At 36.4% G+C, this 13,844-nt stretch overlaps 1 protein-coding gene across 2 annotated transcripts in view; it reads right to left on the reverse strand.

Annotated features, from left to right (window-relative positions):
• The window catches only part of LOC115222160 (dynein heavy chain 1, axonemal-like), a 298,343-nt gene that overhangs the window by 271,288 nt on the left and 13,211 nt on the right, over positions 1 to 13,844 (reverse strand). For both annotated transcript variants that reach the window (XM_036511126.1, XM_029792301.2), the window contains exons 4-8: positions 8,152 to 8,240; positions 7,068 to 7,156; positions 6,109 to 6,398; positions 5,108 to 5,260; positions 2,541 to 2,787 (exon numbers count right to left, since the gene is read on the reverse strand). In XM_036511126.1, the coding sequence (XP_036367019.1) occupies positions 2,541 to 2,787; positions 5,108 to 5,260; positions 6,109 to 6,398; positions 7,068 to 7,156; positions 8,152 to 8,240 (868 nt within the window). The remainder of the gene's footprint in view (positions 1 to 2,540; positions 2,788 to 5,107; positions 5,261 to 6,108; positions 6,399 to 7,067; positions 7,157 to 8,151; positions 8,241 to 13,844) is intronic.

The raw sequence follows: 13,844 nt of genomic DNA on the forward strand, positions 1-13,844 counted from the left end.
TTACAAAGACACCATTAAGGGCTATTATGGATGACGTAACTGTATTATCAGAAAGTAGAGAAGCAGCAGATGGAATGTTAGAGTGTTTGGACAAACTAACAGGATGGGCGAGAATGAAAGTCAAAGTTAAATTTGATGGGATTTGGTCCCACAATATAAAGTGTTAAAGCAAATACGGCAGGGAAGTTTTTCCAGCACTTTTCATGATTCTGCCAGCACATCAGCTTTGGCTTCTTATTGAGGCACAAAGCTATCAATTTTGGTGGAAAATTGTTAGTCATTTATACAAACATGTACCAAAATTCCATCCACCCATTTTCTCTGCCCACTTTTCTTGGGTGTGTCATGGCAGTGTGTGTAGAAACCTAAGGCACTTTCTCCATAGGGTCCTGTCAGAGGCTATCATTATTACACTTTCCTGCTGGATTCCCAAATATGACCAAGTGAGACAATGGATATTATCTAACCATCTCATTCTTAGTCTCTCCCAAGGTTTCAGAGTTTGTCTTCCAATTCTTTCCTATGAAATTCTAATCACATGTCCATAGTAACCAAGTTGTGGCTTCTCAATGTGGTGAAGTAGGAGCTGACCTGCAGAGACATCTTGATATCTAAACAATACTCTCTGTCAAGTAATGTTACTTTAGAGAAACCTTATTCCAGTTGCATGTATTCACAATTGTACTCTTTGTCATTGCCCAACATTTATGACGAAAGGCGAGGATAGGTACAGGAACCAAGCTGAAGGCGGCAAGTTTGCCTCTTTGCCAACCTCTCTTCTTCTGAGAATCAAATGGTGAAGCTGGTGCATTACTGTACTAGCACCTGAGATTCTAGTATCCAATTCAGTCTCCTGCATCCCATCAATCACGAATATGTTCCCAAGATACTCAAACTTCTCCACTAGCATGCAGTGGCAACACTAATTCTCATTCCCACCTTGCATCCTCAGCAGAGGGTCAATTCAATGCATGCTGGCTTCCCTTCAGAGGAGCCAAGTAGAACCAATCTCATTTGCAAACAGCACCTGACTGATTCTACACTCACTAACTGTGATATGACTTCTGCAACAGCTGCACCGGTCAATCCAGTTCATAAAAATTATGAAAAGGTCCAGTGACAATATATGACCCTGCCCAAATCCAACACCCATGTTGAAAGGTTTCAACTTAGCACCATTTATCGAAACACAAATATCTGGGCATTGTATAGGGTCTTCATGGCAACCACAAGTTGCTCATTATTCTTAAACTCCTGTGAAACCCTCCACTGCATGTCTTGTGGCTTGTGGTCATATGCCTTCTCAAAGTCTACAAAGTAAGTAGACTTGGTAATATTGTCCCTAGGCAATATTAGCAAGATTTCTCAAAACATGCCATAGATTGAATATCTGATCATTTGTACAGAGTTCAGGAAGAAAGCTAACGCTGTTCTTCAGCTAGCTTGGACTTAACAATTTCCCTGCAGTTCTTTCCCAGACTCCTGGCATTACTTTGCTTGGAAAGCTCAATAAGGCAATTCCTCTATAATTAGAGCATTCTCTCTTGTCCACCGAAACTGCTAGCCTAAAATAAAGGACCAGTACTTGACTGGTACTTTATTTTATCGATCCCAAAGGAATAAAAGGCAAAGTTGATCTTGGCAGGAGTTAAACTCAGAATATAAATATTTGGATGAAATATAACAAGACCATTTATCCAAAACTCAAACTGTTTTGTCAATCCATAGCCCTAATTAAGTAAAAATAATTCAAAGATATCCTACAACACAGAGAGAAATGCAGACAACTGCCACCTAGCAGGAGTGTATCATTCATAACTAAAGCTCTTGTAAAATTGCCATTATTAGAGTAAAATATGTTTACTGGTTCTGTCTCTATCCCAACAGAAGCCATGTAGTTTGGTGTAATTTTACTGAATTCTAAATTTGAACAGTCAGATCTGATACTAAACAAGAGATTAATTAATTAAAGTTATGCTCAATAAAGAGAACATTTCATTTTAGCTTTGATGATTGATTTCTGTCAACAAAAGAAATAAAAAATCTCCAAAATTGTAAATTGAATGGGGTCATGCAGTGGAGAGGAAATTCCATCTTTGCAAGTATGGAGACTACTCCAAACCTATTTTGGGAGAATAATAACAAGAGGTTATTAAAAAAATATTCACTGATTTGGCACTTTTGGAAAAACATCTGACTACTCTCTCACCATCTCCCTACAGCACACACTCACACACACACACATCAAATCCCCATTTGACCACTCCTACCCATCTTAAATGCTGACTGTCACAATTCTTCTCTCTAAAGTATAGTAAGGTAACTTTCTCATTATGCATTTCCCCAAAGATTTGGAAACAAAATAGTATAACCTATAAAATGCCCCAAAAAATAATTATGAGAAATTTAGAGCAAAGTTGTCAGCTTATGAGATCCATCCGTTTTTACTAATATAGATTATTCCAAAACATTTTCTTTTGTTTTATATTCACTAAACATAGTAAAAATAGAAGAGAATTTTAAGATAAAATAATTTTTACTTTTTGTCTTTGTAAATTCCACTTGTGTTTTTTGCCCATTCTGTCATTCTCTTGAGAGATGCCTGATCAAGTTCACCCACTCCATCCATTGGCATGCAATCAACATAAAGATGATAACGTAACAAAGCTTCTGTCGTTTTCCGCTGTTTGACAGCTTCAGCAATACGTTTGGCAAACACTCGAGGGTCTTCAGCACAAAACATTAAATAAATCCTTGGTGTCCATGACTGGTTTTCTGCTAATATAACTGGAAAAGCATAATGACAATGGCTAGAAATAGCAAATTTGTGTGTATATGTAAGTGTGTGTGTGTAAAGGGCCTTAAAGTAAAAGGATTTAATAAGCAAGAAAACGATACTTCTGATGACAGCCAAACCAAAATTCCAGCCATTAAGCAATGCGAGAGTTGAAGTAAGCTTAATGATTGAATTTGTCAAGCATTGTACATAAGACTGGCTGAAAAAAACACAAGATCACCCTCTAAGAAAAACAAGAGGTAAAAACAAATGGAGAAATTATGGAACAAGAAAGGAAATTTGGAAAGACAGTTATGCACCACAAATTCTGAAGATAAAGCAGGATTACGGAAGATCTGGAAATACCTCAAAGAAAGGTAGAATACAAGAAGAGATGACTGCAATTAAAGAGACAGCAAGAAATGTTCTTCCGGGAGCCTTACAAGTATACCAGGAGCCTCTTCAGTTAAAATCAGATGCATTCTGAACAGAGAAGGTCACTCTGAGAGAGTGACTTGATGAATAAGACATATTCAGAGTCCAAGCGGCACATTCCCCTGAGCACATTGCAAACGTGGTGGTAGCCCAACCATACTAGAGAAGAAAGTAACATCACATCTCCAACATTTTAAGTCAGCAAGTGGTTAAGAAAGCTAGGAAAAAGTCTGCCTTTGTTTTGAACAGAATAAACTTTTCTGGCTCAAAGGTCTTCAGAGGGTTACATGTTAAATAAATTTACTATAGAGCTTTCATGTCAGTTGCCAGGGGCTGAAAGCAGCTAGTAGGTACATTCCCAAAGAACAGTACTCAGAGAATGTGATCTAGTTCTACTTAATTTCACTTTTGAATGAAGAAGGAAAGATATAGGCGCAGGAGTGGCTGTATGGTAAGTAGCTTGCTAACCAACCACATGGTTCCGGGTTCAGTCCCACTGCGTGGCATCTTGGGCAAGTGTCTTCTGCTATAGCCCTGGGCTGACCAATGCCTTGTGAGTGGATTTGGTAGACGGAAACTGAAAGAAGCCTGTCGTATATATGTATATATATATATAAGTGTGTGTGTATATGTTTGTGTGTCTGTGTTTGTCCTCCTAGCATTGCTTGACAACCGATGCTGGTGTGTTTACGTCCCCGTCACTTAGCGGTTTGGCAAAAGAGACCGATAGAATAAGTACTGGGCTTACAAAGAATAAGTCCCGGGGTCGATTTGCTCGACTAAAGGTGGTGCTCCAGCATGGCCGCAGTCAAATGACTGAAACAAGTAAAAGAGAAAAGAGAAAGAGAATATTCTTCATAATGATAGCATCAAGATTATCTATCTACTCAGCAACAGCTACATTGGTGCATCAATTACGAAGGATGCTGTCTCTAGTGTAGCTGGTTGCCTGGAACATGGAGGTATGATCTGGGAAGCCATCTAGCAAGCAAAGGAGAGCAAGATTCACTTGGATGGGATGTGGCTGGGTTTGGCAAAAACTTATGATTTCGTACTCCACCAGATGATACAAATGTTTTCCCAGACGTACCATATTTTGAAGAGAATATCCAAAATATTTTATGTGTTTTTCACCAGATTGAAGATGTATTTAGCACCAGAGAATACACAACCAAGCTAGAATGGAGGTGGAAATCACAAAGAGATGCACAATATTCTTTATTCTGGTGATGTAGGTGCTTCTCAGAGATGTAGGAAGCAAAGCAAAACCTGCAGAACTTGGCAAATGTCAAATGTCACTGCTACAGGCTACAAAGCTGTCAGAGGCTTGTAATTTGCTCAGACAAATGGATGGCATAATAACCTTCAGACTGAAGAAGTCTGGAATTCTCCCTGAGGAAAGGGAAAGTGAGTCAAGAAATCAGCTTCGAAGTGGGTGGCAAAAGGAACCCTACATTATCAAAACAGTCCAGGAAGAATCTGGGAGATGGCACAATGAGACTTTAATAGACACCAAACAAGAGAAAGAATTCACTAAATCAGTCTGATGTTGCCCTATACTGCCGAGAGGCAAAGTTGAAGTTGCCACTTACATCAACTGTAGAAGAGTACAAGGCAAAGGTGATGAGATGGCATTAATGCATGTGCATGCATGTGTACATGCACATGCATGAATGCTTTGTACTTGTTCCCACATCCTACTGTTTGACAACTTGGATTGGTTTATTCACATTCTTGTAACTAAGAAGTTCAGTAAAAGAGAATATTAGAATAAGTACCACACAAAATTAGGACTGTAGTTGATTTGTTCAACTAAACCTTTTAAAGTTGTGCCCCAGCATGGCCTCAGTTCCATGATTGAAACAAGTAAAAAAATAAGAGAGAAAAAGTATTTACCATTTTCAGGATCTGTTATCCCTACAACAAGATTGCCATCATCATCAATTAAACGACCTTCAGAATTAACTTCTTGAACAAAATATTCTTTGGTTTCAGCTTTGTAGCCTAGCACTCCAACTTTCTTCCAAGTGTGAGAACTTACAGGAACACCTGATAACAAAAAATTATGGTTACAAAATAATGTCTATAACCCGGCATGTTTAGATGTGGCTATGACAAAGCCTTCTAAGTTTGGCACAGATCCAGAATTTTGTGTGAAGCAGACGAACATTTGATGAGGTCAGCTCTTGTATTTCACTGTTGTTGATTTTAGTAATTCCAAATGACAAAAAGAAGTTTCATGCAAGCAGGACTTAAAACATAAAAGCCATAGGTATATTCTGCCAAAAGAAGATCAATATAACAAGTCACTCTTTTTCTATTTCAATAAATACTTATATATATATATATCCTAGGAAATTTATAGATAGAAAGGTAGTCTTACAACAGTTTCAAGGAAATAAATGATATTCTATCATTAGAAACAAGTTAAAAGTGCATCAAAGGAAAGAATTAGTGGAGTTCACTTTTTTAGAAGTTATTCCAGAGAGAGAGTGATATACAAGAAATTAGATATAATGCAGAAAATGTAAAAGGAAAATATGAAAATAAAAATACATGTAGAATGTTGAAGTTTCTGTTCCGTTATCCAAGAAATGTGTTGTGTAGAATACATAAAGAGTCTTCTTGCCCATGATGTGTAAAGTCTGATAAGAACTCATGTGTTGTTATTTCAAATGCAGGTATTAATTCCATGTGCCGTTCATTCAAAAGGATCTTGTAGTATGTTCCTTTTGTGTATGTGTGTGTGTATGTATGTATATGTATGTTGGGGACAGTGGTGGTGGTGGTAGTAGTAGTAGAGCTCTGAAGTATTACAGTAATATAGGAGATAAGTATAAAGTAAAAATAAACGAAAAATTTTGGAGAGATGAAGATAATACAAGTTAAAGAAATACCTTGATCCTCCTTTGGATGATTCTTTAAAAAAGCAAGTCCTGGAACTGGTTTCAAAATATTGTTTTCTTCTCCCATACGTACCCATTCATAGGGTGTGCGGCAGTCATATTCTTCATTATCAAAGATCTCAAGTGGAAGATATGTTTTGAAAGGAGTTGTTCGTTCTTCAATTATATCTATATTTTTAGATTCAGAATCAAAAATATTTATAGGGATCAATTCATCACATGAAATTCCTTCAGCAGTGAGTAAATCAGTGAGGTTAAGACTTGCGTAGAGACGTCGTCTTCTGTAAACAAAACAGAGACAACAAAAGATGTCAGGGTGATTAGGTGATGGTCTAGGGCTTAGGGGTGGGAGACTCCAGACCTTGGAAAAAAAAAAAAACTTTGGTCATCTTGTTGTAGTCGAGGGCTCTTTGTTGACGCCTGACACCACTGGGAGGTGGCCCTCCAAGTCGCCGGAAATGGAGATCTCCAGGTCCAAATTCTTGAACGGCCGATGCCAGTGCTGCCTGACTGGCTCCCTTGCAGGTTGTATGTAAAAAGTACCATTCAAGTGTTCTCATTGCCAGTGCTGACTGACTGGCTCCTGTGCTGGTGGCACGTAAAAAACACCATTCAAGCATGGTTGATGCCAGCACCACCTGACTAAGCCTTGTGCCAGTGGTACGTAAAAAGCACCCACTACACTCTCAGAGTGGTTGGCGTTAGGAAGGGCATTCAGATGTAGAAACCTTGCTAGATCAGATTGGAGCCTGGTACAGCTTCCTTGCTTGCCAGTCCTCTGTTAAACTGTTCAAAACATGCCAGCAGGGAGAGCAGGCATTAAACGATGATGATGAGGATGACAAACTTCAATACATGTCAGGTACATTTTGTAATAATTATAATCTAAAATATTTAATCATCAAATAGCACAAGGTATAAAATATATAATAGCAGGTGTGGCATGTTACCTTTCAATTTCAATTTTTCGTGGACATTTTCCAGTAGGTGTATAGTATGGCAGCTGAACTTTTGCTTCAAAAGATTTCCATGGAAAATCCTGATGAGAAAGGCATGGATTTCCTGATTACCATCAATTGAATATTTTGGGGCTGGCTCATAATTAAAATATACAGCTGAATACAAAAACAAGTAACACACTATTGTTCTTAAAAAAATAATGTTTTCTAAGATGGTTGTTGTCTTAGAGTAATCTGAACTAAGTAGGAAAATGAATGAAAATTATCTAAAATTATACAAAAATATATTTATCAAAGAACCAAATTATTCATGGCTACAGAGGCAGAAATTGCATTTGTTCTGAAAATGAAAGCATATTTTGTTTTCTGAATCCTGTTTTTGCAAATATTTCAAACAAAAATTGATGGTAAAAACCAAAAGGCAACAATTTGCAAGATTTAAACTGCTTGTGTTTTATCTACTCAAATCTTTTACAAGTAACAGTAAACGACTGAAATGTTTGAAATACAGAGTAGCATGGACAGTGACAAGGATATCATTCCTGGCGGAGTCAATGTAGTTAGAAATGGATATAAGTTCAAGTTTAGAATTTAACAACAAGCAGACAACTGTCCATAGTTACATAGAAAAATTGTTTTCCTTTAAATAGCTAAATATAAAATTTGGCTCTTTTCAAGAAGATTGCTAAAATGAGGATTGTATTATATCAATGAACATACTATAGAAATTTTCTATAGGAATATACTAAACACTGCAAATTACTTTGATCAATATTCTATGTCAAATGTTTATCTCCAGTAAATGTCATTATAACTGATACGGTAAAATGAATGTTAAAGGTTTATAAAAATCCTGATCGGGCTCCTTTTCATTTAATTATTAACCTTCTTGCATATCATCATTTCTACAGAAGATTTTGTACTTTTACAAATATATTTTTTAGAACAAGATAGTCATAAATAGTTAAAGAGATTCTGTGAAGTCATTTAATGTGCTGATGTAGCAGCTAAATCTTACTCAGTGTTTTCCCATGTTATCTATAAAACTGGGAATAAGATTTGAAAAAGTACTAACAGATTTGGATGTTGGTGCTGTGGTTTTTTCATAGATTTCACCTGTTAATTTTTGCAGGGCAACTTCAGGTGGAATGTTACACGCTGACACTGTTGAAATACAAAGCAAAATATTGTGACATATATAGCAAAACATGGAATATTGTGAAATTAGAGGTAGAATAATGGAATAAGTAAAATATATAGTTGACGATAGAAATATTGTGGAATGTGTAAAAAAATATTGAAGTATTGTGAAGTATGAAATATGGTGGGATATTGCTTAAATATTGATGGAAAATGAAAAAACTGAATCATGGACTTAAGAAAAAAAATAAGAAAAAATTGACACATCTGGCCATAAATAATACTTCAAAGAAATATTATAACAGACACTTAAATAGTAAGTATTCATACTTTATCATTAACCATATTAGCCTGAAGGTTGAAAACAAGAAAAAAAATTTCAAATAAAAAGATTAGTTGTGTATTCCGATTAGTTTTAATGTTTTTGTATATAATGTAAACGGTATTATAACACAATCTATTAAACTTTTATTACACTATATATGAGGTGGTATCAAAAAGTTCCTGGACCAGTTATGTTTAATAAAAAAATAACTTATTTATCAAAGTTTAAACATCATCTCCTTCAAAATAGTTACCATGTGCAGCCATACACCAGTCCCTTAATTCCTGCCACTTTGGAATCTGGCCTGGAAGTCATTTCCATAAGCAAGTTGAGGACCTTCTGCAATCCACTCTTGATCTCAACAACAGTGATAAAACAGTGACCATTGAGCTACATTTTCATCTAAGGAAAGAGATAGAAGTCTGCAGGTGCTAAATCTGGTGAATAGGTTGGGTGCAGAAGTGATACCATGTTGTTTTTGGCAAGAAACACACAAGTAACGAGAGCTCAGTGACAAGGTTCATTGCTATGAAGAATCCAGTTCTTTGCTCTCCACAGATCGAGTCAGTTTCACTGAATGTCCTCCCTCAAATATTTCAAAACATCACAGTAGAACTCTCAATTGATAGTGTGGTCCCAGGGAATGAATTCTTGATGCACAAAACTGCAAATGTCAAAGAAATTGATGAATATTGCTCTTGACTGAGCTGTGGCTTCTTCGGTTGTGGAGATGAAGGGCTCTTCATTGTGATGACTGCTACTTCGTCTCAGGGTATAACCAACAGACCCAACTCTCATCACCAGTAATGATCCTTGACATGAAGGATTTTTAAGAAATGTTTCAGCTGTGTTCTTAAAAATATTATCTCAGAATAACAGCTAATGCTATAGATTTTATATCATGCAGCTGTTGCAAACATTAAAATTCCAAACTGCATCAAAATGCAACATACTGGCAAAGCTTTACTTACTAAAACAGTGGTCAGTGTTGTATCTTCTTACAACAATGGTTTTTGCACCTCCACACTATAAAGTTATACCCCCCTCCCCGCCTTACTTAAGCTCGTTCTTCAGTACTTGATCCCATGTTTTTCTGAGTTTCCCACTTCCACATGTTCCATCCACTTTGATGGATCAACACTTCTTTATGGAGCTTTCAGCATCCATACACATCCCATGGACCAGTGCAGTCTTCTTCCTTGCACACAGCAACCAATTCCTCTAGGGCCTGACTTCTCTCTCATAACATTGGCACTTCGTTAAAGAGGTACACTTACATTACACATCCAGTGAGACATTCTAGCCACATTCCTATCTAAACTTTACATATCCTCTGCATTCAGGGACCTCATCTCACCACCATTGTTGTCTGTATACATGCATCATACAATGTTTCTTTCACTTAGAGAGAGAAAACGTTCGTGGCCAATAGAGGTAACAGCTCTCTGAATTTCCTCCATCTTTTTCTTATTCTAGCTATCACAATTTCCATAATCCTCTCCCACTACTAATTTGATTGCAGAAATTATCTACTACCTCTAATGAGCCACCAGGGCATTTGAAAGAATCAATTTCCCAAGTCTCTAAGGTTTTTATGGATCCTGTGTAACCTGCGCATATGAAAACTATCTTCTCTCATAACCTTCCAGTTAACTCACTGTACCTCTTTCATGTCCATAGCACTGGATACACTGTATAGAGTTTCTGCCTACATCTTTCCTTCAAATGGAACAGAGCCACCTACCTGAGTGGGTTAGGGTTCTATTAGTTTTCTTGCTTATTAGGATTAAGCTTTGCCAAGTTACTCTTAAGGCCCTTAAATTTCAAGTTTTGCCTCCACACCTGGAATTTTTCATCTAGCTCTGATATGGAATCCACTATGAAGTCCAGATCATCAGCATATAGTAGTTCCCAGGGACTGCCAATCTTGAATTTCTCTTAATATATGGAGGACAATGATGGAAAAGAGGGAACTAAAGACTGAGCTTTTATGAACCCCTACCTGTATACCAAATTCTTTGCTGTACTTGTGGTTAACTCTCACCTTACTAACAGTGTCTTCATACATGGCCTATACAGCTTTCACCAGCCACTCATCTATCCCTAGCCTCTTCAGAGCTCGCCATATCACACAGTGGGGCACTCTATCAAAGGTTTTCTCTAGATCAATGAATGCCAAGTATAATGGTTTATTCTTAGCTAAGTACTTCTTTTGCAGTGGCCTGACTATGAAAATAGCATCAGTCAAGCTTCTTCCCCAGACAAAGCTGAATTGCATTTCATCTAGCCTAATTCTGCTGCTAATTAATTGGGCTATGACTCTCTCCATAATTTTCATCACCCTGTCTAGGAGTTTGATGCCTCTGTAGCTGCTTCTCTCCAACACATCGCCTTTACCCTTGTAGCAGCTAACATTTACGCTGCTACACCAGTCCCTGGGTATTACACTTTCCTGAATGACCTGATTAACTACATGGCTGACCAGCCTGTATCCTACCTTACTGGATATTTGGAGCATCACATCTGTGATTCCTGATGGACATAAGTTAAATTGTGAAAGGAACATTGAAACTGACAAGCAAAGGCAGTAAATGGTAAAAAGAATAAACATTACATACTCAATGGATGTAAAATACATAACATTTTATACACACTCATAGAGACATAACTACAGTTAAAGTAGAAGGATAAACTTGACAAATAATTTGTTGGAGGAGGTGAAAAAGTATTAGATTTACAAAGCCATATATAAATATATATATTATATATCAGATATATACAGTAGATGTCACTGAAGCTGTATTTAATTAAAATAGTAATCTATGTATCATATTTAATGTATACAAGCTGTCAGTTACTTTAGTATTTATCCTCGGAAGACATCTCTTATGGACTTAATGCATTTAAAACCACATGATCCCTGATGTGATCATATATGTATATATACAAACTTGATTGAGGATATGTGATTGTATGTATAGTGTATATTTATGTAATGGTATTAACTAATGTATATGCAGATAAGTTAGTGTGTATTCTTGCATCAAACATGGCAATAGTTTATATTTTCCTACCCCAAAGTATGATTTCTTATCTAAACGATCTTCCTGGATATGTTTTAAATGACTATTCCTGCTTGTTGTGATGTTAGGACTATAAGCAAATTAAGGTAACAACTTGAAAAATAGGACTGCTTTGACCTCACTGCTCTCAGCAAATCCATTAGCTTATTCACTTTCTCTGTAATTTTGATTGTTCTATATTAAAATAACACTTTTCTTATCATGCTAGTTGATAAATAGGTCATTTAATGGTTTTACTTTGCCTGTTTTTATTAAATTAACTTGAAGATAGTGGATTTTTGCTATGATGTAATCTGAGAAGTCATCAATAAAGTGCTACTAAAACAGCTGCAGTAGATTTTTAACCCCACCTGTGTTCCTCTTAGATATGTGTGCACATGCACACATGTGTGTGAGTGTGTGTGCATACTGTATGTATACACACACACACCAACACATACGTGCGCACACATGCACACACTTCTGTATATGCATGCTGATTGAAGCAGCTGGAATAATAAACTTAAGATAGATTTACTGCATCATTTCATTGGATTTGGATAGACAAAAACATGAGGAATTAGACCAACACCAATAAGTTTATAATAACAACATCAGTAGCAACAACAAAAAACAATTGTGTAGACACTTATTAGAAAAGAAACCGTTTTTTTTTTATGTTTTTATCCAATATTTTAATTAAACATATTTGCCTCTCTTAAAAGAACCTCTTTGTTTCATATGCGTAGAAATATTACTTTCTGAGATAAGAAACCAACATATGTCCTACAGGGGACCCAATAGATGACTCCAACCTAAATTCACAAAGACAATTCCTTAATCAGCTTCAATAATACCAAACTTTTGCCTCCTACTTGTTCCCCTCCCGTTTTCTTTATTCACATTCTTATTCTTTTCCTTATCAAATTTAGACCTTTTCACATTCACATAAATTATTTCTTCACAAATATATTTTCCCTTTTGTTCTTTCTCTCTGTGCTTCCCATGCATTTTCAATCACATCTCCTGTGAGTTAACATGGGATCCCTTGACAATGTAAACTTCGTTTGATTAAGGTATCTTTGGCCCAACAAGTAGCTAGCAGATTACCCTTTATTTGAGTAATTGCTACTTCTAAGGTTCTGCTAGCTATGAAACATATGTAGCCTGGATTTTATCTACTCCATTCCCAAATTTGGGATTTGCATTTGCACACACATCTCCAGGTCGACTTTGACTTTCATCCTTTCGGGGTCGATAAATTAAGTACCAGTTACACACTGGGGTCGATGTAATTGACTTAATCCCTTTGTCTGTCCCCTCTATGTTTAGCCCCCTGTGGGCAATAAAGAAATAACAATATCTCCACTTGCTAACCAAGAACTATAAAATATTTCTTTTCAGTTTATCGAATTTTGATACAAGAAAAATTTACAACCTTCGATGTCAATAAACTACTATTGTACATTATTTACATTAGACGGATATTTGTCCTCATCTTATTTGTTGTTAACACAAGGTTTTGGCTGATATACCTTCTAGCCTTCATCAGGCGTCTTGGGAAAATTTTGAATCTGGGTTCTCATTCCTAAGGTATTTTTCGATGTTATTATTATTATTACTGCTCAGGCCACTACTTGGAATCGAACTCAGAATCTTGGGGTTAAGAGTGCGGGCTACTAACCCCAAGATTCTAAGTTTGATTCCAGGCAGTGACCTGAATAATAATAATAACAACAACAACATCGAAAAATACCTTAGGAATGAGAACCCAGGTTCGAAATTTCCTCAAGACACCTGATGAAGGTTGGAAAGTATATCAGCTGAAACATTGTGTTAGCAACAAACAAATGAGGACAAATATCCCTTAATTGTAAATAATGTACATAATTCCTCATCTCTTAAATATAGAAACCACTATTGTTCCTGAAAGTTGTTTTTTATACCTTCTACTGACTGCTCAAAGCTTACTGATTTCCTGCACCTTAAATCCTTGGATCTTACCTTTACACACACACACACACACACACACACACACACACACACACACACACACATATATTATATATATATATATATATATATATATGTAAGAGTACACCTTGAGTGCAAGCTTGATGAAGTGCCTCTCTAATGTCTAAAACCACAAACATTACATAAACTTTCATTTTGAAGTTTTGCATAAACCTGTGTTGCAAGCAGAGTTGGTACAGACACAATTGTAATGGTTCATTAAAGATG

This window comes from Octopus sinensis, linkage group LG19 (assembly GCF_006345805.1).
Source record: "Octopus sinensis linkage group LG19, ASM634580v1, whole genome shotgun sequence".
NCBI classification, from domain to species: Eukaryota; Metazoa; Mollusca; class Cephalopoda; order Octopoda; family Octopodidae; genus Octopus; species Octopus sinensis.